Source organism: Podarcis filfolensis, assembly GCF_964270895.1.
Source record: "Podarcis filfolensis genome assembly, chromosome: Z".
In the NCBI taxonomy this organism is placed as follows: domain Eukaryota; kingdom Metazoa; phylum Chordata; class Lepidosauria; order Squamata; family Lacertidae; genus Podarcis; species Podarcis filfolensis.
The window spans coordinates 2,325,636-2,353,579 of NC_139617.1; the positions used below are offsets into that span (position 1 = coordinate 2,325,636).

At 45.6% G+C, this 27,944-nt stretch overlaps 2 protein-coding genes across 3 annotated transcripts in view; one reads left to right on the top strand and one right to left on the bottom strand.

The window, feature by feature from the left end:
* Positions 1–27,944, top strand: part of KLHL13 (kelch like family member 13) — a 1,461,558-nt gene that overhangs the window by 1,310,528 nt on the left and 123,086 nt on the right. The gene's annotated exons all lie outside the window — the stretch shown is intronic.
* Positions 1–27,944, bottom strand: part of WDR44 (WD repeat domain 44) — a 48,734-nt gene that overhangs the window by 10,990 nt on the left and 9,800 nt on the right. Inside the window, exons 2-12 of one of the 2 annotated variants that reach the window (XM_083595356.1) lie at positions 23,600–23,633; positions 19,145–19,219; positions 17,432–18,086; positions 17,097–17,227; positions 15,110–15,205; positions 7,874–8,010; positions 5,197–5,280; positions 4,815–4,921; positions 3,464–3,615; positions 1,131–1,269; positions 966–1,030 (exon numbers count right to left, since the gene is read on the bottom strand). In XM_083595356.1, coding sequence (XP_083451482.1) covers positions 966–1,030; positions 1,131–1,269; positions 3,464–3,615; positions 4,815–4,921; positions 5,197–5,280; positions 7,874–8,010; positions 15,110–15,205; positions 17,097–17,227; positions 17,432–18,086; positions 19,145–19,219; positions 23,600–23,633 — 1,675 coding nt within the window. Of the gene's footprint in view, positions 1–965; positions 1,031–1,130; positions 1,270–3,463; positions 3,616–4,814; positions 4,922–5,196; positions 5,281–7,873; positions 8,011–15,109; positions 15,206–17,096; positions 17,228–17,431; positions 18,087–19,144; positions 19,220–23,491; positions 23,634–27,944 lie in introns of both variants that reach the window. The other variant, XM_083595357.1, reaches the window with a different exon arrangement.

Sequence of the window (27,944 nt, forward strand, 5' to 3'; positions counted from 1 at the left end):
CCTGCAAACAGTGAGGACTAGGAACTTGCTTTAAATAAAAGGCAGGTGGAGTGATGATTTTGGACTAGTCACTGTCCTCTGCCACAACATGAAAAATGCTTGGGAAAACTCTGACAACACTGGAGACAGGCTGCCCAGATGTAGATATGTACTTATCAAGAAAGCAAGCCCAGTGACTCTGCATGCAGAATGGAGCTCTCTCTACACTTTTGCTGCAAGCTTTTGCATCCCTGCTTTTCCTCCTTGCCTGCTGTATCTCTTCAGTGAGATAATGTGCACTATCAGCCTTACCTTTAAATAAGCTTGTGGAAGGTAATTGTTAGGTTAGGAAACTCAGACAGCAAGTGGAGCACTTAATTACCTCCAGCATTCAAATCCAAAGTCATGCTAAGAAAGCAGCGTTAATTACGCAGATGTCAGGAGAAAGATGTGATGTCCTTAATAACCTACTATCAAGTTAGCTCTGGGTATTCTACAACCCCTCCCTCCCGTGTTGAATGGTTTCTACCTCTGGTTATTTGTGCCTGAATGAGATTTAAACCAGGAGACCTGTGTCCCTCACACTCAAGGCCTCCAAAGAGCAAACCACAGGGTGATGGAGTGGAAGGGGAAGGGTCCGTAAGTCATGGGAAACTACTGGACTATTGTGTCAGACCCCCTGAGGACATATTTCAGTATACTTGTCTTATAGAAGATAACATGGACCACAGCTCACATTGCCAATCTTCTTTATTACTTTAGAACTTCCAAAATAGAAACTTGCCCTGAACATAAGAGTGATCATGCATTCTAGAGAATAACTGTATTCTCTTTTGAGATGATGAGCTGTTTAACATGTCTGTTTGCATTATTTGTGTGTGGCAGGAAAATGTTTTTCCTATCGTTTTTCTTGGTTCTTCCCCTTAAATAAAAATATCAATTATTTAATGGTAAAAAACAAACAAAAAAACCAAGGTCCAACTTACCCCCATATCGTTATCTGACTTTGAAGAATTCAAACTCTCTTGAGATGGGGAGGGAGACACGCGACCTGAAACACAATCGGGGGGGGGGGGGAGAATTACAGCTTCCTTTCAAACAAGCAATTGTTTACTTGGCTTTCTACCTTCCAAGGAAGGAGCAGGCTGTACCTTCTGTGTTGTACTTCATCCGCATGTTATTGAAGTAGTCGAAAGCATTCTTCAGCACCCAGATCCTCACCACATTGTCCTGACCCGCTGACGCAAGCAAACGGCCACAGTGTGAGAACTTCATTGTCCAAACGGCGCCCTGTTGAGAAAAGCAACACCTGTCAGGCTAGGAACACTGGCACTTCTACCATCAGGTCCATAATTCAAACCAGAGACTGGTCACATACAAACAGTGTTAAAATGCCCATTATTTAATTGTTAACCTGCCTTTCATCCAAAAGCTCCCCTGTGATGCATATGGGTTCTCCGCCCCCCCCAACAGCCCTATGAAGTATGCTGGGCTGAGTGTGCATCTGTGTGACCAGCTAACATCATCTAACAAGCTGCATGGCTCAGTGAGGATATCTACCAGGGCTTTCTCAATCCTGGCCTGACACACGGAGAGGTGCAGACATTAGCATACAACACAGACCCCACTCCCACAGGTGTACAAACAGGACATTAGGGAGTAAAATAAGTGAGAGGAGTGTCTCTTGTGAATGAATTTTAGTGGCTGCTTTAAAAAACACAACACAGTTCAATTTTTTATTTTTATATAACTTATAATAAGATGCTTTGAATGGTATAGTAGTACCTCAGGTTACAGACGCTTCAGGTTACAGACTCCACTAACCCAGAAATAGTACCTTGGGTTAAGAACTTTGCTTCAGGATGAGAACAGAAATCGTGAGGTGGCGGAGGGAGGCCCCATTAGCTAAAGTGGTACCTCAGGTTAAGAACAGTTTCAGGTTAAGAAAGGACCTCCAGAACGAATTAAGTTCTTAACCTGGGGTACCACTGTATTTCGAAAAGTGGAATATTAATAATAAGCCTGCCCTGACTATGACAATCTTATTTGTTTATCTAAAATATTTATATATCACCCTTCCTCAAATTCCAAGGTGGTTTGCAAAAATATTAACAACAGATATATAATTAAACAATAACAATTAATTAGTTTAGTCAGGCACAGCCGACCTAACTCTACTGCCCACCCCAAAAGAGTCACACTCTCCATCCTTGTTGTGCCACCCCGCCCTGCAAGCCCCCTACTCCTCTAGTGTACTTAACCTTCCCACATCAGAGGAATTGCTGCAGGCAACAGCAGCTGTTATATGGTTCGGATTATTTTTAAAGAAGTCTTTGGTGCACCTAAACCACTTCATACTACACGTTCTCCTAATGAGTTCCTGGGTCATGTGTCCTGCGGTATCTTCCCTGCCTTTCAATTCATTTTAAAAATCACTTTTTAGGGTACCACAGGAATCTAATTTACCCTTGTCAAAATGAATGTGAAAGTCAAAATAACCAATGCCTAAGCTAACTGCAGCCCATTATAACCCAGCAATTTCTTAATGTTGCTTTGAAGGAAGTTTTAAGTTAGCACAGGCTTCCTCAACCTCAGCCCTCCAGTTGTTTTGAGACTACAATTCCCATCAACCCTGACCACTGGTCCTGCTAGCTAGGGATCATGGGAGTTGCAGGCCAAAAACGTACGGAGGGCTGAGGTTGAGGAAGCCTGAGTTAGCAGTTTTTGGTACCTGTAACCCAGTGCTCTTGAGGTGGTATCCCCCCCCCCTTGTGGCCCCCTTTCCCCAGCCATCCACTAGTACAAAAATGCCCATTACAAGAGCAAGGGCCTGCTAGACCTCCTCAAGAGTAAATTTTGTCCTAGGTGTTCATTCTGCTCCATGTTGGTCTTATCTTGATACAGGAGTTAACACTCTTCTACTGCAAGATTGTAGTACTTATTGCTTACCGTATTTTTCGCCCTATAGGATGCACTTTTTCTCCTCCAAAAATGAAGGGGAAATGTGTGTGCGTCCTATGGGGCGAATGCAGGCTTTTGCTGAAGCCTGGAGAGCGAGAGGGGAGGTCCCGCCGGGCTCACAAGGCTTGCAGGCAGCAGCCTGTTCTGGGGGCTGGGGTCGGGGGAAGCTCGGGCTTCCCCCACGCCAGCCCCGCGCCTGGGGGGGGGGGGAATAAAAAAAAAATTCTTTATTTCCCCCCCAAAAAAATTTAGGTGCGTCCTATGGGGCGAAAAATATGGTATTTATAATGTTCTTTGGGGGGACGGGTGCCTACTATATTCCCGGTATTTTGCCTAGGCATATTCCAACCTGTTTCTTTCCTTCTGGTATGAGTCATTCACTGTTTCTCTGCCATTTTCTCTTCCAGAGATTCCTGAAAGCCTAATGAGGAATTTAATGGCTTCTGTGGGATCCCAATGGCAGATTGATACCGCCAGGTGGGAGCGGAATGGTTTGTGAGTGGAAGCAAAAACCACAACCTACCATATGCTCTCCACTGAGATCCTGGACAACTTTAATTTGCTCAAAATCAAACGGCCCCTTGAAGCCATGCGCCGCCTTGAATTTCACTGGCCTGGTATACGGCATGCCTTCATCATCGCTTGAGGATGGGTCATCTTGATCAGTGTGGAATACTAGGAAGAAAATGAGTGCCTGGAATCAAAGCCTATTACCTTCTGCAAAACTCCAACTGGCTCAAAGCAAATGAGTCAACAGCAGTGGATATAGACAGAGACACAGATAGATAGTGCGTTTGGAACATAGGAAACTCCACTATATGGAATTAGGTCATTATTGGTCTATCTAGTTTAATCTTGTCTACACTTCCTGGCAGCAGCTCTCTCTTAAGACAGGAGTCTCTCCCAGCCCTACCTGGAGAACCTTGAACCCTGTGCATGTGTTGTATGTATTTAAATGTAGAACTATGTCAAATGGACGTAGAAATTTACATATGGACAAACAAAGCTGACTTATGCCAAGTCAGGCCAGTGGTCCTTCTTGCCTAGTACTGTCTGCATTGGCCAGCAGCAGCTCTCTGGGGTTTCAGGCAGGAGTCCTTTTCCCAGCTCCACTAACTGAGATTGCAGATATACAGACAGCTGCCCCATGCAGAGTCAGGTGACTGACTCATTTAGCTCATTTAGCTCAGGGCTGTCTCCTCTGATGGGCTGGCCTCCTTCCCATCAGCTGAAACTTGATCCTTAAAAAAACCAAAAACAAAACTGGAGATGCCACTGGGAACTGAACCTGGAGCCTTCTGCATGTGAAGCAGGTGTTCCATCTCTGAGCAACAGCACCTGCCCCGCATTTAGTGTCTGCTTTATATTGCAGCGGAGGGGAGGGACTGATGCTGGGAACCAGCAACCTGGGCCACAGTCACACCAAACATTTAAAGCACCATGATACCACTTTAAACAATCATTACTTCCCCCAGAGAATCCTGGGAAGAATGGTTTGTTAAGGATGCTGTGAGACCTCTATTCCCTCTCCCAGATCCACAATTCTCACAAGTTTCCTGGGAAGAGGGATAGACTGTTAGGCTGCTCTGAGAATCAGAGCTCTGTGAAAGGAATGGGGGGTCTCCTAAAAGGTCCCACTGTGCTTAACGAACTACAGCTCCCAGGATTCTTTGGAGGAATCCATGACTGTTTTAAGTGATATCAAACTGCTTTAAATGTATGATGTGAACCTAGTCTTGGTCAGAAAGTGGAAGGCAAGATCTGAATCACAAACCCCAATCACAATAAGGGTAATGAATGAAATGCCCCCCTTCTTTCTGGGTATATTGCCCATTTGATGCTTCCCAACCCCAAAAGATCCGTCTTTCTCCAACCTTCATCTCGAACACTCTTGACTTTGTTGACGGCCCGCTCTCCATATTCCTCAGCCAGGTGCCTTGCCCTCTTGACTGATTTGCCCAAGAACTTCTTCAGCTGAGTCCTGGGGGCGGAGGGAGAGAGAGAAAAGAAAGTTGCCGTGAGTAAACATGTCAGATAGCAAATCCATTTAGGAGATGGCACACACAATTTGAAATAGGGCCACGATTTGAAATACAAACATCCATTTGCTTTTTTTGCTACTTTTAGTTTAATATTTAGACCCTGCTGCTCCATAAAAACAAATAAAAGTAAAGTAGGAAAATGCAATGGGACTGTATAATAAAAAAAAAATTTTAAAACCCACCCAACCCCATAAGAAGTTAGTTGTGGCCTTACGTCTTCTGCTTCAAGCGTCCTCCATCCGTGTCACTTTGCTGTGGCTGCATTTTGTCTTCATCGTCTGACTGTGCCCCATCATTACTGTGGAAAAGCAAAATGGCTTTAAACCTTACGTGCCAAGTATCCACATTTCTCAATGGAATCGAACACCAAAATGAAGTAACTGCAGTTTTATCCTATGTGCTAAGCTACTTAAAATAAAATAAAAGGTTTGTTAATGCCCAATGATGCTTCCAAGCAGTTTATGTATAAAAACCAGTGACGTGATCCTTAAGATTCAAAGAGCAATAATTGAAATACACCATTAAAGAACCCCATTAAGAGTGGCTGGGGAAACCCAGCCAGATGGGTGGGGTATAAATAAATAAATAAATAATAATAATAATAATAATAATAATAATAATTATTATTATTATTATTATTATTAAAAGAACACATCAATTAAAGTGGAAGACAGGTGGCGACAGCAAAGGAATGTGTGAGCAAAGAGGTGTCTTCACAAGCTAGAAGAATACCAAAACAAATGGGGCCTCCTCCTTGAGACTCCCCATTTAAAATGCTTTCCGCTGGTGCCCATCTGCTAGGCCTCTCCAGAAACTGCTAGACGTTTACATCATTCCTGCTACCAATGATGCTTGCTGGGGATGATGCGAGTTGGGAGTCCCTGAATATCTGAAGGGCACCAGCTTCCCCACCCCATCCCACCTATAGGCCACCAAATTTGGCACCTTCTGTAATGATAAAGAAAGGTGGGAGAGCTGTGAGGAGAGAGAGAGACCTTCTGCTGTCCATCAGGCAATGGACCACACTCCAACCCTAGGAGCCTTTCCCAGACCATGACTTTGATGAGCAACTGGGAAGATAGGAGTTTGGGGATATTTTTTAAAAAACAATTTAAAAAGTTGTATGTCTTTGTTTCTCATTTTGACCCTTTTACATGGTTATGCATGTTATGTGGTATTTTATGCATTGTGACTTGCCGTTATTTTTATCAATTATAGTTTAGAAATTCTTTACTTGTTAAGTGTAAACTTCAATTATTATTTGCTGATATTTCATTGTACTGTTTACTATTACATTCTAATGGATTATTTAATATTGCTTTATTTGATATAAGCTGTTTATTTGAAAGCTATTGTGACATTTATGTATTGGATCGGATTGTTACTCCCTGTGTGACCTTTGCTGTCTATTTTGCTGCTTCTTCAGCTTGTAAACTGCCTTGGGTATAGTAATACAGAAAGGTGGTATACAAATTAAATGTGAAATAAAAAAAGAAGAAGAAAGTGAAATGACAAAAGGAGGGAGGAGTTCCATGGCTACGGGACCACCCCTGAACTAGGACTGATTCCTGGCAGCTACCCCCTACCCTCTCAGAAAGTGGGGCAAGCCAGTTTTGATCCTCCAGTGCCAAACTTACATATTTTTCGCTCTATTAGACGCACCGGACCATAAGACGCACCTAGTTTTCAGGGGAGGAAAACAAGAAATAAGAAAGCAATGCAAAGCATCCTGAGCTAAGAGGGAGTGCGCCTCCATCTTCGCCCAGGAGGCTTTGCGGGGCTATCCCTGAAGCCAGGAGAGCAAGCGGGATCGGTGTGCACCGATCCCTCTTGCCCTCCTGGCTTCAGCGAAAGCAAGCCTAGTGGCTCCCCCCCACCTCCTGCAAGAGCCGTGCGCTCTTTAAAGGGAGAGCGGCTCTTGGGGGCTTTTCTGGGAGGTGGGGGAAGGGACAGAGCTGTGCACTCTGTCCCTTCCCCCATCTCCCGCAAAAGCCAGGGATAGCCACGCGTAGCCTCCGCAGGGCAGCGTGATGAAGGCTCCCTGCTGCCCTGCGGAGGCTTTGCGCAGCTAAGCCAGAAGCTAGTACAGCCAGCTGGATCGCAGCGCAGCGATCCTGCTGGCTGTCCTGGCTTCTTGCTTGGCCATGCGCAGCCTCTCCTGAGCAAGGGGAGCCTTCACCCCCTGCCCGGGAGAGGCTGCGCACAGTTAAGGCTCCCCCAAGAGCCGCACTCCCTCTAAAGAGGGCATGGAGTGTGTGGGGGCTGCTCCCCAAGGAGGGAGAAGGGCAGCCCTTCTCCGTCCTCGGGGAAAAGCCTCAAAGGGCCGCACACACACTCCACGCGGCTCTTTAAAGGGAACGCTGAGCAGAGCCTCCCGCCTGCATTCGCTCCATAAGACACACACACATTTCCCCTTACTTTTTAGGAAGGGAAAAGTGTGTCTTATAGAGCAAAAAATACGGTAACTAGGCAGGATCACATGGGAGATGGTTGTTCTTCAGAAACAAAGGGGTTCCAGACCACTTAATGCATTAAGGTACATTTAGTAGTCCACTGTGTGAATTGTGCCTGGAAACAAACCAGTGAAGCTCTTGAGAAGGACTGGAACGATCCATTTATATCTGTGTGTGACAGTTAATCGTTTTGAAGCTGAGTTCTGGACCAGCTAAAGTTTCTGGACTGTTTTCCCCCCAAAGGCAAACCCAACAGAAATCATGAGAGAGAACCTCTGGGGCCCTGCAGATGTTGCTGGACTACAACTCCTATCATCCTTGACTGCTAGTGATACTGGCTCCAACAACACTTGTGCCCATACGTAGAAGAGACATTGATAAAGAAATGCAGGCAGGCAGAACAGGCACCACCATCCAGGTGCCACCCTCAATTCCTACCTGACATATTCCTTGGTCCGCCTCATGATGTGCAGCGTCAGGGGGTTGATGCCCGTGGGCAGCTTCTCCTCAGCCAAACTCAGGGGTATCTCCTCTCCTGTGTCAAGATTCTTGATCATGACGCTTGCCAGGATTTCCTGCAAAGGAAGACAGGACAGAAGGAAGGGTCAATGGACAAGGCTCGTGCACGTGATGAGAGGAACCACAGAAGGTAGCAGCAAAAACAGTTGACTGAACCCAGTGCTGGCGTTGTACTCATCAAGACAAATAAGACAACTACAAAAAAAACCTGGGGTTGATTGCTATATATGGTCTGCTATCAATGCACCCAAGCAGCACTTGAAATCCAGACACCTGGGCATTAGGATTGTCCTCCAGCTTTGGCCTTGAGCACCCACCATCCCTGACCACTGGCCCTGCTGGCTGGGGCCAAAGGCTGCCCTGGACAGACCTTTGGTGTGACCTTGTGAGGAGAAATGCTGTGCATAAGGCAGTCTGTGTACGTGCTTTGGAAAAAGGCATCTGTGCTTCAGGGCCTGCTTAGCAGCAGCTCCTTGTTGATGGGCTCTGAAAAGGGAGAGAGCGCCAAAAGGGCAACAGTCGCTTTTAATACTTAAAGGTGGGGCCTGGATCAGGCGGGATCACTCCGATTGGTCTGTGAAACAGCAGGCCCCTCATTGGCTACAGGTTCTTGTCAGTGGAGAAGGAGCAGTTAACTGTCTGTTGCGAAAAATAACTGTCCGCTGGGAAAGACAGTTGTTGAGGGAGGCTGAGGGGAAAGTGGAGACCTTGAGGTTCAGATAACGAGATGTCTCTTCCCCAGTGCAAAACAGGGAGGCTTGGGAGAAGAGAGCAGATGACTGGGTTAGGCTAAGGGACTGGCCTATACAGAAGTCTCCCAAGAAGAAGGCCACACAAGGGTGGTTTTACGTTGTTATTTTTGGTTTTTTAACAAAAAGAAAATTAGTTAAAATGTACAAGCAGCCAGAAACGTTTTGGGACCAGAGACCAATTGCCCCCAGTAACTGGAGTGAATCTGGCTGAAGTGGAGGGCTTAGGGAACATGGCCTGAGGTAAAATCCCTTTACGAGGTTGGCGTCAGCAGCAGACTCTGGAGTTCTTAGAAATTGCTGTTAAGCACGTTGGACCCCAATGTAACACACATGAACACCCCTTCAATGAAAGATCTTAGTTGATAGCTGGATACCAGCACTGGAGATGAAACAACCTCATGCCTATGCCTATCATTTTATCATCATCAATTAAATGTGTGTGCTGCCCTTCATCCAAAGGTCTTTTATGCTTCACAGCATAAAAAAACACAAAACAGGCACACAGAATACTTATACCAAGCTACCAGGATGTTTTGGTAGCATTCTGACGGTGCTGCATGCGCCTGAAGGCTTCTTCCACATCACTTCCTCCCCTCTCTGCCATCCCTCCTCAGGCGGAGTAAGAAGAATCAAGATTCAGCTCCCCACATGCCCCACTGACAGTCTAGGCCTGTAGACCTGGAGGGAAGACCCAGTGAAGACTGAGACAGCAGAGGGATGTGGAGAGCGGAATGGGAGGGAAGAGATCCTGGAAGCATTTTTTTTCCTAAAGTATAAAGGGCTCCTTCCACTATGTCAGGGACTGGCAGGGACTGAGGAGCTGGTGGGGGGGGGGGCTATGGGGCCAGAGGCTGAGCCAGGGAAAGTAGGCGCTGATTTATGTGCCACCCACAAGGCAGCGGAAGAGCCTGAGGAGGAAGAGCCCGGGCTGGATGTGCCAGGAGCAGAGGGGGCCCAGAAGAATCCCCTCTGCCCCCTCCTCCACTGTCCCCCAGGACCAGGCTTGAAGAAACAGGCACAGAGGCAATCTCTCTGTGGCAGAAGTCGCAGATTGCCTGCATGTGCAATGTCAGACAAAGGTACTTAAGTTTGGGTGGAGGTGAGGTCACGCTGTTGCTCCAACTGTGCATGGAGCACTAGCCTGGGGAGGGGATGCTAGCTACTCAGTCACCAGAAGTGAGTACGTGCTCTGCTCCTTAGGAGCCAACATTAAGCATGTGCTTTGCCAATAGAAAATTGGCAATTGGCAACAGTATAAATTGAGAGCATTTGCAGATGACCTAGTTTTGATGTTACAGGAGCCAGAATCTAGTACCAAAAGAGTTTTAGAATTAATTCAAGAATTTGGTCAGGTGGCAGGATTTAAACTGAATAAGTCCAAAACTAAGGTTTTAGAGAAAAACTTAACATTGTTTGAAAAAGAGAAATTTCAGAATGAAACAGGTTTGACTGTGGTGAAGAAAGTGAAATATCTGGGGATTAATATGACAGCTAAAAATGGGAATTTATTTAAAAATAACTATGAGAAATGCTGGTTAGAAGTGAAAAAAGATCTTGAAATATGGTCAAATTTGAAGCTTTCCTTGATGGGTCGAATTGCAGCTATAAAGATGAATGTATTGCCTAAACTGTTGTTTTTGTTTCAAACATTGCAAATTGTGGACAAGATGGATTGTTTTAAGAAGTGGCAGAAAAACATTTCTAAATTTGTCTGGCAGGGCAAGAAGCCCAGGATAAAATATAAGATTTTAACTGATGTAAAAGAAAGGGGTGGATTTGCCCTGCCAGACTTCAAACTTTACTATGAATCAGCAGCATTCTGCTGGTTGAAAGATTGGCTGCTTCTTGAAAACACAGACATTTTGGATTTAGAAAGTTTTAACAACGTTTTTGGATGGCATGCATATTTGTGGTATGACAAGGTTAAAGCACATAAAGCATTTAAAAATCATATTGTTAGGAGATCTTTGTTTAATGTTTGGATCAGATACAAGGATTTATTGGAAAATAAGACCCCAAGGTGGTTGTCACCAATGGAGGCGAAAGCCCAGAAAAAGCTCAATATGGAGGCCAAATGGCCGAAATATTGGGAAATTTTGGAACAAGAAGGAGATAGACTGAAATTGCAGAGCTTTGAGAAACTAAAAAACAAAGTGCGAGATTGGCTTCATTATTTTCAGATAATGGAGGCTTACAATTTGGACAAGAAAATTGGCTTCCAGGTGGAAAAATCTAAATTAGAAACAGAAGTGCTAGAACCTAAAACTAAGATCATGTCAAAAATGTATAACTTGCTGCTGAAATGGAATACACAGGATGAAACGGTTAAGTCAGCTATGATTAAATGGGCACAAGATGTTGGACATAACATTATGTTTGCTGACTGGGAACAGTTATGGACCACCGGTATGAAATTTACGGCATGTAATGCCTTAAGAGAGAATATTATGAAAATGATATACAGGTGGTACATGACACCAGTCAAGCTTGCAAAAATATATCATTTGCCTGATAATAAATGTTGGAAATGTAAGGAGGTTGAAGGTACATTCTTTCACCTTTGGTGGACGTGCCCAAAGATTAAGGCTTTCTGGGAAATGATTTATAATGAAATGAAAAAGGTATTTAAGTATACCTTCTTGAAGAAACCAGAGGCTTTTCTCTTGGGCATAGTCGGCCATTTGGTGCCAAAGAAGGACAGAACTTTTTTTATGTATGCTACAATGGCAGCAAGAATACTTATAGCAAAGCACTGGAAGACGCAATATCTACCCACTCTGGAAGAATGGCAGATGAAGTTGATTGACTGTATGGGACTGGCAGAAATGACCGGCAGAATCCGCGACCAGGGAGAAGAGTCGGCAGAAGAAGATTGGAAGAAATTTAAGGACTATTTACAGAAATATTGCAAAATTAATGAACTTTGAAAGATGCTGGATTGAATTTATGTGGTCTCTAGCTGTAATGATAAAAAGAACTGGGATAAATATTGTTTAAGTTATAAAATTTAAAAAGTTGATTGGAAAATAAGGTGTTAGTTAAAAGGAATGTTAAGAGATTAGGATTTGCTGGATAAACAATTTGAACTAGAAAACAAGAAGGGGAGGTATGAGGAAGTCAAAGAAACATGTTATTGAAAATTGATATTGAAATTGATTTGTTTTTAATATTTTTTTCTTTTTCTTTTTTGTCTGTATAAAATTGAAAACTCAAATAAATATTTATAAAAAAAAGAAAAGAAAAGAAAATTGAACTACGAGCCATTTGGGGGCACTCTCCTTCCTTCCTCCCTTCCTCTCTTCTCCCAGGTGCTCTGTAGCTCCGTATTTTCCCTCCTAGGGTGTCTTGAGTACTCCCTGTCCAAGATGGGAGTCCAAAACATCTGGAGAGCACCAGGCAACATCAAACTAGTTGCCGCAATGGACTTGGTAGACAGCATCTTCTCATGGTTTTTTGGCCTCTTGGATCTGTGCACGTATGTATTTATTTTAACACACAGTTCCTGAAAGTCGTTTAAATAGGCAGACAGTAACAGTTTTGAAAATGAGATGGCATTTGAAAATAGGCAGACAGTAACAGTTTCAAAAATGAGATGGCAAGAATAAATATTGACATCCTGGGCATCAGTGAACTAAAATGGACGGGAATGGGCGAATTCAGTTCGGATGACCATCATATCTACTACTGTGGGCAAGAAACCCGGAAAAGAAATGGAGTGGCCCTCATAGTCAACAAAAGAGTGGCGAAAGCTGTACTGGGATGCAATCTCAAAAATGATAGAATGATCTCGATACGAATCCAAGGCAGACCTTTTAACATAACAGTAATCCAAGTTTATGCACCAACTACTGGTGCTGAAGAAACTGAAATTGACCAATTCTATGAAGACTTACAACACCTTATAGAAGCGACACCAAAGAAGGATGTTCTTCTCATTATAGGGGATTGGAATGCTAAAGTAGGGAATCAAGAGATAAAAGGAACAACGGGCAAGTTTGGCCTTGGAGAGCAAAATGAAGCAGGGCAAAGGCTAATAGAGTTCTGTCAAGACAACAAGCTGGTCATCACAAACACGCTTTTCCAACAACACAAGAGACGACTCTACACGTGGACATCACCAGATGGGCAGCATCGAAATCAGATTGATTATATTCTCTGCAGCCAAAGATGGAGAAGCTCAATACAGTCAGCAAAAACAAGACCTGGAGCTGACTGTGGCTCGGATCATCAGCTTCTTATAGCAAAATTCAAGCTTAAACTGAAGAAAGTAGGAAAAACCACTGGGCCGGTAAGATACAATCTAAATCAAATCCCTTATGAATACACAGTGGAAGTGAGGAACAGGTTTAAGGATTTAGATTTGCCAGACAGAGTGCCTGAAGAACTATGGATGGAGGCTCGCAACATTATACAGGAGGCAGCAACGAAAACCATCCCAATGAAAAGGAAATGCAAGAAAGCAAAGTGGCTGTCCAATGAGGCCTTACAAATAGCGGGGGAGAGAAGGCAAGCAAAATGCGAGGGAGATAGAGAAAGATACAGGAAATTGAATGCAGATTTCCAAAAAATAGCAAGGAGAGATAAGAAGGCCTTCTTAAACGAGCAATGCAAAGAAATAGAGGAAAACAACAGAATGGGAAGAACCAGAGATCTGTTCAAGAAAATTGGAGATATGAAAGGAACATTTCGTTCAAAGATTGCCATAATAAAGGACAAAAGTGGTAAGGACCTAACAGAAGCAGAAGACATCAAGAAGAGGTGGCAAGAATACACAGAGGAATTATACCAGAAAGAAATGGATGCCTCGTACACCCCAGGTAGTGGGGTTGCTGACCTTGAGCCAGACATCCTGGAGAGTGAAGTCAAATGGGCCTTAGAAAGCACTGCAAATAACAAGGCCAGTGGAAGTGATGGTATTCCAGCTGAACTATTTAAAATTTTAAAAGATGATGCTGTTAAGGTGCTACACTCAATATGCCAGCAAGTTTGGAAAACTCAGCAGTGGCCAGAGGATTGGAGAAGATCAGTCTACATCCCAATCCCAAAGAAGGGCAGTGCTAAAGAATGCTCCAACTACCGCACAATTGCACTTATTTCACACGCTAGCAAGGTTATGCTTAAAATTCTACAAGGAAGGCTCAAGCAGTATGTGGACCGAGAACTCCCAGAAGTGCAAGCTGGATTTAGAAGAGGCAGAGGAACCAGAGACCAAATTGCAAACATGCGCTGGATTATGGAGAAAGCCAGAGAGTTCCAGAAAGACATCTACTTCTGCTTCATTGACTATGCAAAAGCCTTTGACTGTGTTGACCACAGCAAACTATGGCAAGTTCTTAAAGAAATGGGAGTGCCTGATCACCTCATCTGTCTCCTGAGAAATCTCTATGTGGGACAAGAAGCTACAGTTAGAACTGGATATGGAACAACTGATTGGTTCAAAATTGGGAAAGGAGTACGACAAGGCTGTATATTGTCTCCCTGGTTATTTAACTTATATGCAGAATTCATCATGCTAAAGGCTGGGCTGGATGAATCCCTAGCCGGAATTAAGATTGCTGGAAGAAATATCAACAACCTCAGATATGCAGATGACACAACCTTGATGGCAGAAAGTGAGGAGGAATTAAAGAACCTTTTATTGAGGGTAAAAGAGGAGAGCGCAAAATATGGTCTGAAGCTCAACATCAAAAAAAACGAAGATCATGGCCACTGGTCCCATCACCTCCTGGCAAATAGAAGGAGAAGAAATGGAGGCAGTGAGAGATTTTACTTTCTTGGGTTCCATGATCACTGCAGATGGTGACTGCAGTCACGAAATTAAAAGACGCCTGCTTCTTGGGAGGAAAGCAATGACCAACCTAGACAGCATCTTAAAAAGTAGAGACATCACCTTGCCAACAAAGGTCCGTATAGTTAAAGCCATGGTTTTCCCAGTAGTGATGTATGGAAGTGAGAGCTGGACCATAAAGAAGGCTGATCGTCGAAGAATTGATGCTTTTGAATTATGGTGCTGGAGGAGACTCTTGAGAGTCCCATGGACTGCAAGAAGATCAAACCTATCCATTCTTAAGGAAATCAGCCCTGAGTGCTCACTGGAAGGACAGATCGTGAAGCTGAGGCTCCAATACTTTGGCCACATCATGAGAAGAGAAGACTCCCTGGAAAAGACCCTGATGTTGGGAAAGATGGAGGGCACAAGGAGAAGGGGACGACAGAGGACGAGATGGTTGGATAGTGTCTTCGAAGCTACAAACATGAGTCTGACTAAAATGCGGGAGGCAGTGGAAGACAGAAGTGCCTGGCGTGCTCTGGTCCATGGGGTCACGAAGAGTCGGACACGACTAAACGACTAAACAACAACAACAACAACAACAGTTTTGACACCAGACCCCCTCCTGGATACCTCATCTGTGAGCTCCCTGCCGGAATTAGACCTGGGTCTCTGAGGCCCAATCACTTCACTCGAGATCGTTTGTCCATCCGCCGACTTTCCATTTTCCTGCAATTACACAAGGGCATTTGCTTACATGCAAAAAATGAAAGAACACATACTGTTTCACGAGCATTTCAGGGCAGGAAAATGGGTCAAAGCACATCCCAGACTATAACAGGCTTTCCGCAGAGCAACATCGTAAGCAAGATCAGTAAAACATGTAGCCTGCTTTTAAGAACTGCAGCCAATCTATATGCAGATGCTGTGATTCTAAACTCACACACTAGGGAGGATGCACCACTGAACACAATGAAATTTACTTCTGAGTAAACACACAATGCATTGTAAGGTGGCAAATCTTTTTCTAAACTTTACCACTAGTTGCTAGTAACACGTGTGCACGCGCGCACACACACAAATGAGCCTGGCAAATGGACTGCTGCAGAGGGCAGGAAGCAGGTGCACTTTCTTCCCACATATGCAAATGGGGGTAGGGAGAACTTGTCACCTCTTTAGTTCCTAACTGCAATCATTCATTAGAAGTAAAGGTCCCCAAGCCATAAGGTAGGATTTGCAAGTGGGCTTCAACTCTAGACTCGGCACAGCCTGCAAAGAACAAACCCTGGTGGTGCCAATGGTAGTTCCCTGGTATCTGTTACACAATGTTGCTCAACCTTAGGTCCCCAGATGTTGTTGAGTTCCCATCATCCCTGACCACTGGCTAAACTGGCTGGGGATAAAGGCTGAAGAACACTGTTCTACAGAGAATATTTGACTCAGTTTGCACGTAATGCTAAGCTAAAAAATGCCTAAGTGTGAATGAGCAAGCATGCAAATACTCTCTGCAAAATCGGCAGTTGCTTCGCTTCTCTGCTGGTCCTGCTGCTGCCATAGTGCTGCCTAGAGCTAAGCCATGATTTGTCTTCCTGTTACATCTGAACCCAAGGCTCATGGTTTGCTTCAGTCCAGACAAGCCACCAGCCACAGGTTGTTCTTGGCTCATAACTCACAGCTTGCCCAGCAGAAACAAACCATGAGCCTAGGTTTGCACATGGCACTGTCAACCCTGGGCTTAGCATTCGCAGACACAGGACCAGAGGAGGAGCAAAGGGTGATTCTTGCTGTGAATACCCACAGACTCCCTCTCTCCTGCCATTATGTGAACTGGGGTCACATCTGTACCATTCATTTAAAGCATTGGTCTTCAACTGGTGGGCCAGGACCAATTCATAGGTTGTGGCCTGATCCAAGGTGGGTCATAACCATCATTCAAATGTATGGAAAAGATTAAGAAATCGGTCCCCAAATGCATGCTTGGGTTAAAAGTGGGTCCTGGGTCTAAAAATGTTGAAGACAACTTATTTACAGCACATGGCTTCCCTTGGAGAATCCGGAGAACTGTGGTTTGCTAATAGTGCTGGGAATTGTAGGTTTATAAGGGGAAAACTAGAGTTCCCAGGATTCTTTGGAGAAGCCCTGTGGTTTAAATGTATGGTGAGGGTGAGAACTAGTTTGAAAGATCAGCAGCTGGCTAAAAAGCTCACAAAAAAAAATATTGTGTCTCACATAGATGGATACTTAAGGACCCATTCAGAAACAGCACCCAGCACCACATCCAAATGCAGATGGGGAATCATGCCTCGGAATGCTCCCTCATACCATGCTCAGTGAAAAGTAGATTATTAGACAGGAAAAAAATCAAGCCTAGACCCCACCCCCCACAACACGCTGGGTTTTTGCATACTGGAATTTTTTAGTTTGCAGGGAGCATTCCCAGAAACAACCCAGCACATTCAGAAAGGCCACAGTCCCCCAAACAGATACACTCCACCATCCTCTTCCGGAGCATGTGGATCAATCATGCATCCATGCTTTGGGGTCCTTTTCCCTCCCACGTTGCCCTGGGCATCAATCATTACTTCCAGTGGGAAATTGGACATTTCAAGTGCCATTTTACCTGTGCAGTGACGATTTTGTCCCCGCTTGTTGCGCTGGCCAGATCCAAGGAAGGCTGAGAATCTTTGGCTATGGACTCCATCAACACGTTGGGAGGTAAGAGGCCACCAGATGAAAAGGTCTCCCTAGGAACTACAGCAAGACATTAAAGAGGTGAGGAGTTTCTAGCAATTAAATCAGATTTACTCCTCCATCATGTGACTCCAGTTCTCACCCATCCCAAAAGCCAGGATGGCAAATACTCAGAGCTGGAGAGAGCTGGAATCCAGCAATGTCTAGGGAAACAAGTAGCCCACCCTTAGCCTGGTACAAGGATGCAAAAATACTAAAACTTACCTTCCAGACCAGGTGTTTTGTGTGTCTCGATTTCCAAGTCGCTTTTCTTCTTCCTTGGCGGTGGGGCAGGCCGAGCAGGGGGTGGGGGCCTTGGGGGAGGGAGGCCTGCTGGCGGGGGAGGCCGGGCAGGGCCAGACTTCTTTGTGCTGGCCACAATGTCTGGCTCTATGTTGAGCTGCCGCGGTGGTTTCACAGGAGGCATCTCATCAGCCACAGATGAATCTCTGGCAGGAAGGAAATCCACAGGTGCCTCCAAGACATCCGCCGGCCTTGAGTCAGCTGCCTCCTCACTTTTCAATTCCTTGTCGCCTTCTCCTGCTTGCCACAATGGGATCTCGCTTGCGGTTTCCACTGATCGAGCATCACCTTCCCCCTGCCGATGCTCCAATGCCCCCTCATGGGTCTGCAAAGCCTGCCTGGGCTCCATTCCATTTGCCACAGCCTGGGGGCCCTGGCAGGGGGGCTCTTCATTGTGGCCTTGTAGCAACCCTGCTTCCGCAAACAAGAGTTCGGGAATGTGCTGGAGAACATCAGCTCCAGAAATCCAAGTGTTCGCATGTGATGGGGAATCGGACAGCTCCTTTTCTGACGAGCCCAATGGATCATAGTCAAGTTGATGTACCTTCTGGCTTTCTTCAATTATATTGTCAATTATCTAAACAAACAAAAGTGTCACATGTAGGAGCTGGCAGGCAGTTGTCGCTGTAACCTATAGAGACTGTGGCCTGGTTGTGGCAGTGGCATGTCTTGCAATGCTGCGAAAGGAACTGAGCTAGCTAAGCCACTGCACTGAATGCACTCACTCCTGTGTGTCCACAGCAGGGGTGTTTTTCTGGGCAACAGAATCATATAATTGTGCCCCTGCTCTCAATCCCTGTGAATATATAGACAGTGAGATCATCCCTTGTGTGGGCAAACAAAGATTCCCCACTCAGCCTACTGACAGAACCATATTCTAAACCCACCCAGGGTCCAGAATGCCCACCCTGTTTTCAGAGGGGAACACAGCAGGGATGTTGTGTCTATGCCCTCCATATGTTGTTGGACTACAACTCCCATCATCCCTGTCCGCTGGCCGCATTAGGTGGGGCTGATGGGAGATGGAGTCTAGCACCTGGAATGCCACAGGCTCCCTATCCCTGATTCACAGCATCCTTATTTTAATTGGGGGAAGGGATCCCGGAATCCCAAGTATCAAAATTTTGGGAGACACTGGTCTTTGCAGAGAATAATGATTCAAAACAACTTTTAAAAAAAAGAAGGAAGGAAGAACTTGGCATACACAGACAGTTGCGGAGGCAGGATCATTGTCTTTCATGCTTCAAATGACAATATGCAATCCAAATGACAATAAATAACATTTATCTACAACATCTATTAGGCAAATCACAGTGAACTGGTGACTTTACTTTTAATCTTTTATTAAAAATCTGCACATATTGAACACATAACAGTTAACTGCTTAATGATTTCATCTTTACTACCAAATTAAGACACCCCAAACTAAGAAGTAATTTAGTTTTTACAAACTCTGCAGGTTTGGAATACTTGCTGCCTCTAACTTTTCCCACGAATTCCCACAGCTGAGAACTGTGAGCATTAATAGGCTCCCAAAATTAAATTAAATGGCCTTTCAGAGCACTGCTCAAAAGATTTGTTACGTGACTCTTTAAAAATCTGTACTTCAGGATTTCCATCAACAACCTAACACACCTCTTTAGGGTCCTCTTGCTTGGCTTCCAAAGCTCCTGCTTCACATTCTGCTTTCTGTTGACCACTGGTCAGCTCCTGAAAAAGAAAGCGTAATAAAGAACTTGTTATAAAAAGGGTCAAATCCCAAATAATTCAGAAGGCAGCAAGAAACTGCATATCATGGTGATGCAGAAACAGACTGGCCACAGAATGTACAGGGCAAAGGGATGCTTCGTATTAGCTCAGGATACATTCACATGAGCAAACAATGATTATTTTATGCAAGCTAAGAGCAGCACTGCGGGAGCAGAGGAGGAGTTTGTGTGCTATGTTTGTAATTATGCATTTTTTACATAACACCCTGAGCATGGCTTGAAATATGGAAAGGCAGCATCCAAATAAAATTATGTATGTATGTATGTATGTATGTATATATGTATATATGTATGTACCATACTTTTCCGTCTATAAGATGCCCCCTTGTATAAGGAACCCCCCCCCCAATTTTGGGGGACTAAATTTTAAGAAAATGAAGGGAGATGGCCAAAAGTTGTTGAGCCTCTCCCCCCACGCAGCTGCGGGCAGGAAACACTCCCTAGATCGTTTCCCATGCGCAGCGGCAGCGGGTGAATTTGCGCTCCCTCCAGCCATCCGGTTTGCACGAATGCAACCTCCCCGATGCCGCCGCACACGGGAAACGATCCAGGGAGTGCTTCCCATGCGCAGCGGCATCGGGTGAATTTGCATTCCAAAGAGCTAGCTGGCGGCGTGCAGCTTCTACCCACCACGCAGCTGCGGGCAGGAAACACCCCCCAGATTGCCCCCTGCGGCAATGGGGGAAGCCACACTCCCGCGAATCAAATGGCTGGCACCGCGCCACTCCCCACCCCCCCGCCATGCCACCATCTGTGTATTGGATGACCCCAGTTTTTTGACATGATTTTTGAGTCAAAAAACCTCGTCCAATACACGGAAAAACACGGTATGTATGTATGTAATCTGCCAGCCTTTTCCCATGTGCGACTGGCCACCGAGTCTACAAGCAGGACATGAAAGCAACAACTCTGTCACAGCTTGTTCCCAGAGGCCGACATTCCCAGGTAGACTGCTTCTGCCAATGGAGGCTCTAGTTAACAATCAAGTGTGGATATACCTGTTTCGTGAATTTGTCTAACCTTGTTTTAAAAAGCCCTATTTTCCCTGTGCAAATACTGATGAAAGAGTTGTATTGCATCCAGTCCATTTCAAAAAACAGGAGGCTGCAACAGCCTTGTGGAGACGGTAGTCAGCATCCTCAGCAGCCAGGTGCTCTCCCAGCAAGACCCACCAGCCCTGCCATGGGGCCCACCAATATGCCCAGTCCCTTGGCTACGGAGGTTTCTGTTGCAAGTAGCCGTTAAGCTGCCCACTATTTTTATGTTCCCACAATGCCTCAGACTGCCAAACAGTGTCGTTCCAGAGCTGGGTAGAAAGATTGGAGCAGCTGGCAGTTTCGCAGGACCATATGCTGCCATAGCCAAGGAAGCAAGCAGCGAGGCAAGCTAAGGGGTGGAACACACCACAGGGCACTTTGCAAATGGGCGCCCTATAATCCGAAGGCAGTCCCAAGGCAAACAGAGCACGAATAAACCCTGATAAGGGCATAATTAACCTGGTAACTCTTCACAGAGGACCAATGACATGGCCTCTATCTTTAGGGGAGCTGCTCTGCTGCTCTATGTAGCTACCTATGTCCTTGTCTCCTTTCAGGGCCAGTTTAAAATGCCTTTTGTTTTTCCAGCTCGGTCATTTTATGGTATTTCAAGGCTCCCGTCTTTTACTATCCAGGTTTCAAGGGGTACAGAGGTCGTCTGGATTTTTGTTTCTGCTCCTGCAACACTCTGGCATCAGTGGAAGTTATTTCAGGAAGTACTTTATGCTTCAATATTTATTTTACAAGCAGCACCTGAGGGGTGAGCATAAAACACCCCAGTATACACCAAGATGTACCTTCCATTGCTGGCCCTGCACAGCAGCAGCATAAGGCTAGTTTGGGACAACACTGTCCTTATTCCCCAGAAAACTGCACAGCATCACCTTCAGCCCATCTAACCAGAGACACTTTAGGATTTTCTCTCTTCTCTCCTTTTCTCTTCTCCCCCCTCCCCACTCCAAATGTGTACTAACTCCTGGCCTACTGTGAGAGCCGGTGTGGTGTAGTGGTTAGGAGTGGTAGACTTGTAATCTGGGGAACTGGGTTCACTTCCCCGCTCCTCCACCTGCAGCTGCTGGGTGACCTTGGGCTAGTCTGAAGTTTGTTGAAGAGTGTTTGTTGTGGGGAAGGAAGGGAAAGGAGATTGTTAGCCGCTTTGAGACTCCTTAGGGTACTGATAAAGCGGGATATCAAATCCAAACTCTTCTTCTTCTTCTACTACTACTACTACTTAATAAATGCCAGAGATTCAGCTGTGCTGTCACTGTACTTGGAGGCAGCATACTAATTACCTGTGTGGGAAGCAGTGGTGCTGCCTCCATGCGCTAAGTTTAGAGTTCTGCTTTCACATAATCTCAGGCTTTTCAAACCGGAACACTCAACTCCCTTCTGTCACCACACTGGCAGTTGGGGAGCAGAAAGGGAGATGAGGAACAGAGAGAAGGAACCCAGCTAACGAGGCTGCAGAAGCTTAGTTAAGCCTCTGGCTTCTGGCTACCTTGGGAAGCAAAGCACAGCAAAGTTCCAGTTTTCTAGCACATATTTCTAAGCTCCATGTTTATAACAGGCACAGACTGAATAGCAGCCGCCAACGGGGTATGTGTGTGTGTGTTCCTTTGCAGGCAAGGTTAACAAAGGAAGGAAGAAAAGCATCAAGAGAGCACTTAAGAATTAGCTCCTGATTCTTTCCTTCCAAGTTGAATCTCCCGACACCCTGCCCATCAATCCAAGTGGCCTCTGGGGACTGGAACCCTTGGTGGTACCAGCGCTTGCTGATCAGAGCCCAACATCTGGAGGTCCAAAGGATCCCGAGCCATGGGTGAACATTATGCAAGAACTGGGCCCATTCATCAGTGGGCTCTCACCACTCTTAGTGTGCGCTTGGTTTGTTGTCATCTGCTTCAGTTGTGAGGGGTGCAGAATTTTAATTACAACCACACTATAATGGATGCACCAAGCCCAACCTTTATGTGGTGTATTCTCAAATTGAAGGAGAACAAGGCTGCTAACCACAGTGGCTTATGTTCCACCTCCACTGCCGAAGACAGAATGCCTCTGCATGCCAGTTGCTTGGAATCACAAGAGGGGAGAGCTGCTGTTGGTTGTGGGCTTCCCAGAGGCATCTAGCTAGCAACTAAGAAAAGAGAATACTGGACTAGATGGGCCATTGGGTTTGATCCAGGCTTTTCTTGCATTCTTTTTGCTGAAACAGAATTCCTGAACTCCACTCATACATTCTAAAATATGCAACACAAGGGATCTCTTAAAAACCTGGGAGCTCTTAAAAACTAAAGTGCATTTAGGTCAACTTCCCCTTGGTGCCCACCAAACGTTGTTGAGCTACAACTCCCATTATCCCTGACCACTTGCCATGCTGTTCGGGGGCTCGCAACAGTTGTAGTTCTGAACACCTGGAGCAATGTGGCTAGTGAAAGCTGATGCTGTCTGTGTTAAGTACTCGTGAGTCTGCTCTGCACTCTTACTTAACAACATAAAAAGTTCCTTGACAGATGAGACAAGGGTCTACCTGGTCTAGCCTTCTATCCAAAATTTATAGTCACTAGCAGGGGCTAAGTGGCTCTTGGGAAACTAGCCAGTAGTGGATTGCAGCCTACTGTCCCAGCTGTATTTTAAAAACTTCTCTCTCTTTCTCTTTTAAATCCTGGGTGTTCTTTGGCTATGCTGCCGAAGGACCAAAATATGTGGCAAATTGGGCAGGGCAGCGGGGCTAAAACCTGCCCCCTAGCCTGTTGTCCACACTTTGATAACCTAAGTACCAGCAGTGGTGTGTCTCTGGAGTAGGGTGGGTGGGTTGCAAGTGCCATCCACCAATTCAGATCCGCATTCAGAAAGCCACCTGTGCCTCTGGGACACATTGTGCAGAATGAGATTCCAGTCACCACCCCAAAAATCAAACCCATAAATTCACTGTTTATATCCTTCTTGTTTAACAAAGAAATTGAAAAGCACCATGGGGTGCTGCCTATTTAGAACAACACCATGCTTCCCTGGCTCTTGGATGAGAATGCAGTGAGCGACCCAGAACGATTTGCTGTGCTTTTTTCACTTTGAGAACCAATCTCCCCGGAGCAAAAGCTTTTGAGCAAAGTCCTGCGGGTGAAGAAAAACTCTGGAGGGGGAAAAATGGTCCCCCATCTCCATTTTCCACCGTCTACCTAGGCACTGCAGGTCTGATGTCTTTAGAATGAGATGACCCTGGCTGCTCTCTGCTAAGATCAGGGACGCTGCTCACATCTGACAAACATTTACACAAAGAGACGCACCTTCGGTACCGGCTGCACGACTTTGGTTGGCGACCTGTCAGGGAGAAGAAAAGAAACACACCCAGAGACAAGCTTAGATAAGATTGGGGGGGGGGGGGAGAGAGAATTTAAACACCCTTTAACAGAGTTTAAAAATTAACTAGCAAGTTTCTCCCCATTCTCTGGGGTGATATTTTTATAAGTTTCTCCTTCAAGGAAAGCTATCACCCTGATAGCGGGAACCTCAGGTTTGGTGGTAGAAAACCCTCTGTTTCACCCATGGGACCCTCCCCCAGGTCCACCCTTCACCACCACAGCTTCACACCCTCCTTGAATGTCCCCCCGCCGATTGAAACATCTTCTTGAACTCTTGACAAGGCTTGCCTGCAAAGAAAGGCAAGAGGGAGGGGTAGGGTGTGCTTAGAAACCAGACTACTGGACAAAGGCAACACTTTGGGGGACCACAGATTTCTGTAGCTTAAGAAAATGGGAGCAAAAGGAGGCCCACAGAGGAAGAGGGGTGCATGGAGGAGACCGGGGGCCCCAGGGAGGGTGAGGTGGCCATTGTGCTCATGCCCTGTCATCCAGCCCTCCTGTGTCTCCCACAACACAAACTATTTCAGGCTTTCCTTTGTGGCAGCAAGAGTGAAAAAATGCTATTTTTAGTGAGCCACAGCAGCTATTCTCAGAGGCCTGCTCAAACTGAATGGTTCTATGCTCCATGCTGAGGGCATGGTCAGAGAAGCAGGTGTCCAGAGCCCCTGCTCAGAAATGGGCCATGAAAATCTAATATGTAGACTTTAGCCAGCACACACGGGCTCAAGTTGCATAGTGCTGTTGCATTCAGGCTGGCAGGGCTTCTCTTGAGGAATCATATAAAGCTAACTGACCTATACCTCCTGGGATAATGCACATGTTGTAACAGTTATGGTCTGGATTTTGCACTCCTCCAAATGTCTGCAAAAATGTTTTCAGTATGAGGTGAAGCGAGAGGTGCCCAATGTTTTCCAGTCTTTCTCTGCACCAAAGGTAACAGTCCAAGCAGCTAGAGCCCTGCTGCTCCCACCAATCACCACAGATGCTCAAAACTGGGCCACAAATTCCTTGGGGTGTGTGTGATGAGAAATGCCTGTCTGCTGCCCCTTCCAGGAATGCAGTATTGGGGAGGGAAAGGATGGCTGCCCCCTTGGTCCCATCTTTCCCTCTTCTTGTACCACAGGAAGGGATGTGATGTCATCATGTTGCATCACCAGTAGGGGCACACCTGTGTGAACCTACACCTGTGTAGCAGGAGGTTTCTAGCCACTTGGATCAATTATTCCCTTTGGGCGAGGGGTGCAAGAGACTGGGAAACTTCAAAGGCAGCCCTTGGAATGCCTTGCAACCACGGTATGCTGCATACATACATTTCTCCATTTTGGTGTGGGGTTGTTGTTTTTAATCTCAAATAGAAACAGAAGTAGGATGAGACAGAGTGATGAATGAACATGTGCATGAGTGACTTGGATGGGAAAGAAGACTCATCTGCTCCTCTCTCGTTTCAGACAGAGCCTCACGCATCACCCTTTCCTTTTCTTAAGCTGCAGGCGATGCCAAGGGTCGGATCTGAGGACTTATGCATGCAAAGCCTGGGCTCTACCACAGAGCTAAGGCCCTTCCCTGGACAAACATTGAGGGCAGCAGTCACCGCCCATGCCAGATATGCCAAATCCCTTGCAGCTCCTTCTTTTTCTGCAGCCAGCCATATTTTCCTCCCTCCCTCAGTTCTGGGGGGACTTGGGGAGTAGTGGGAACACACGATTTGACAATTCTTGGTAAGTTCACAGTCCTGTAAGGCACTCAAACCTTGCACACTGCAATTACAGTGGCCTCCACCAGACTCACATCTGAAACTCTGGAACCATGTCTTCCCTTAGGAATCTGTGGTTTGGGTGAAGGGGATGGGCAGGGGAACCTGTTTGATAAGAAGGGTTATGTTCTCATGTTCTAAGTTTTGAAAGACCAACTCCCTTCTCTATGTGTGTGTGTGCGTAAATGCACACACGTGTCACTTCTGACGTGACACGTCCCTATGCTGTGTATGTTTGGAAAACATGAGGCAGGAAGCTCACTGGAAAACAGCTAAGAGAACCTTTAGAACCCACTCCCCATCTCTCCTGTTGCAAGCTCCTTTTCAACAGGAATCCAACAGCAGAAGATCCAGCCTTCACTGATCTAGCACCCTCCAGACTACAACTGCCACTGCTGGGAGGGGCTGATGGGCACTGCAGTCCAAAACCTCTGGAGGGCACCAGGTTGGTGAAGGCTGCTCTAAAGCATTTGGAGATGGGCACTAATGGAAATAGAATACTGGGCAAGGTGGATGATGCAGAGTGACTGTTCTTCAGAATGATCCCCTAAGAAAGTTTCACTTTCTTGTCTTCCCCATGGTTGTGCTGAGTGAGACTGATGGAGAGTTGAAGGCTCCAAACATCTGGAGGGCACTAGGTTGAGGAAGGCTGCATCAGGGTCATTTCTTAAAAGCGTTCCCCCCATCCACCTCTATGTTGCTGCTTCTGTGTCTAAATACAGGAAGCAGACTCTCTGCCTAATTTATAGCAGTATCACTGAAGTATGTTGGAAGTGCAGTTAGGAGACAGGCAGCTTTATTCCCAGCTGGTGGACTTACATTACAAGGCTGGAGGGAGGGGGGAAAGTCCTGGTTATAGATCTTGTGCACAATTAAGAAATACACTGAAACTTAGAGAGGCTTTTCCAACATATTTGCAATCTAAGGACAGGCTATTAACATATTTGGAGGCAACAAGCTTCAAAGGAAAGAGGTGTAGTTATTGTGTAGCAGCAAAAATGTTAATTTGCAAAAAGATATTGGAAATATTTATATTTAAAAAAACCGTTTATCAAATTTATGGGACCTGGCTATCATGAATAGAATCACGTGTGCATGTGAAGATGGGCAAGCAATACATTTGGAGAGGAACAGAAAATCATATCATACCATTTTCTTCAAGGAGGAGGTGGTGTACATGCCTCTCCTGCTTTCTTATTTAATCCCCACAACAAGCTTGTGAGGTGGGCTAGTAACTGAGAGGCAGTGACTGGTCCAAGGCCACCCAGTGAGTTTCGTGGCAGGGCGGGGATTTGAACTTTGGTCTCCCAGCTCCTAGCCAGACACTCTAACCACGACACCGATAATGTATTAAGGGCAACCCTTACATTTTGCAAGAAATTATCTTTGTCAAAGTGCTTTGTCAAAGGTGTTTAAAATCTTACATAATGTATCTCTGTCTAAAACACAGACTTAAGACAACAAAACACACACTTGGCACCCTCAATGAGACTGCTATGGGGCAGATGTTCCTGAGCAGTCCTAGGAACTGGCAGGTTGACTTGAACAGCAGATGGCTGCATTTGAGGGCCTGAAGGAACTGCTCACTCACCACAAAAACCTTGTAATAAGAGGGTTCAACTATGCAGCACCACAAAGCCAGCAGTTGAAGAAGAAATGGGGGGAGGGGTTCCCTAAAGAGCTTTGGGGCAGCAATTTTGTTTACCGCACTCCAATACTGCAGCTAAAATTAGCAGAGATTCCAGTTCTGAACAGCAAGGTGGATGTGAAAAATGAGAATCTTTAAAAAAGCTGATGGTTTCCTGCAGATCTTGCTGGACTGCAGCCTCTCCCATCATCCTTGACCACTTGACCATGCTGGCTGGGGTTGATGGCAGCTGGAGTCCAACAACATCTGGAGGGAATCAAGTTCAAGCCATTTTCAAATATCTCAAGGGCTGTCACACGGAGGATGGAGCAAGCTTGTTTTCTCCTGCTCCGGAGGGCTGGACTCAAACCAAGTTAAAAGGAAGGAGATTCTGACTGAATATCAGGAAGACCTTTCTGTCAGTAAGAGTTGTTCAACAATGGAAAGGTGATGGACTCTTAGTGGACTCTCTAAGCAGAGGCTGGGTGGTCATTTGTCATGTCTGATCTAGTTGAGATTCCTGCATTGCCTTCCAACTCTGCAATTCTATGATTCTATGTCAATTGAGAAGGTGGAAGTAAAACAACCATCACACAGAACTGAAACTGAAAACTGGCTTTGGACAGGGGCTGTCACAAAGCTGAGCAGACCAGGGAGCTCCTGCCACCACCTCCTGAAGCTGGCCTGAGAATATTATGCACAATTTATTCTAATATTCATCTATTTATTATTATATTTTAAATGGTGGTAATTGGCTGAATAATAATAATAATAATAATAATAATAATAATAATTTATTTATACCCCACCCTCCCTGGGCTCAGGGCAGCTAACACCAATAAAATTACCATAAAACATAATGGGGGGGGGGAACCAATTTATTAAAATAT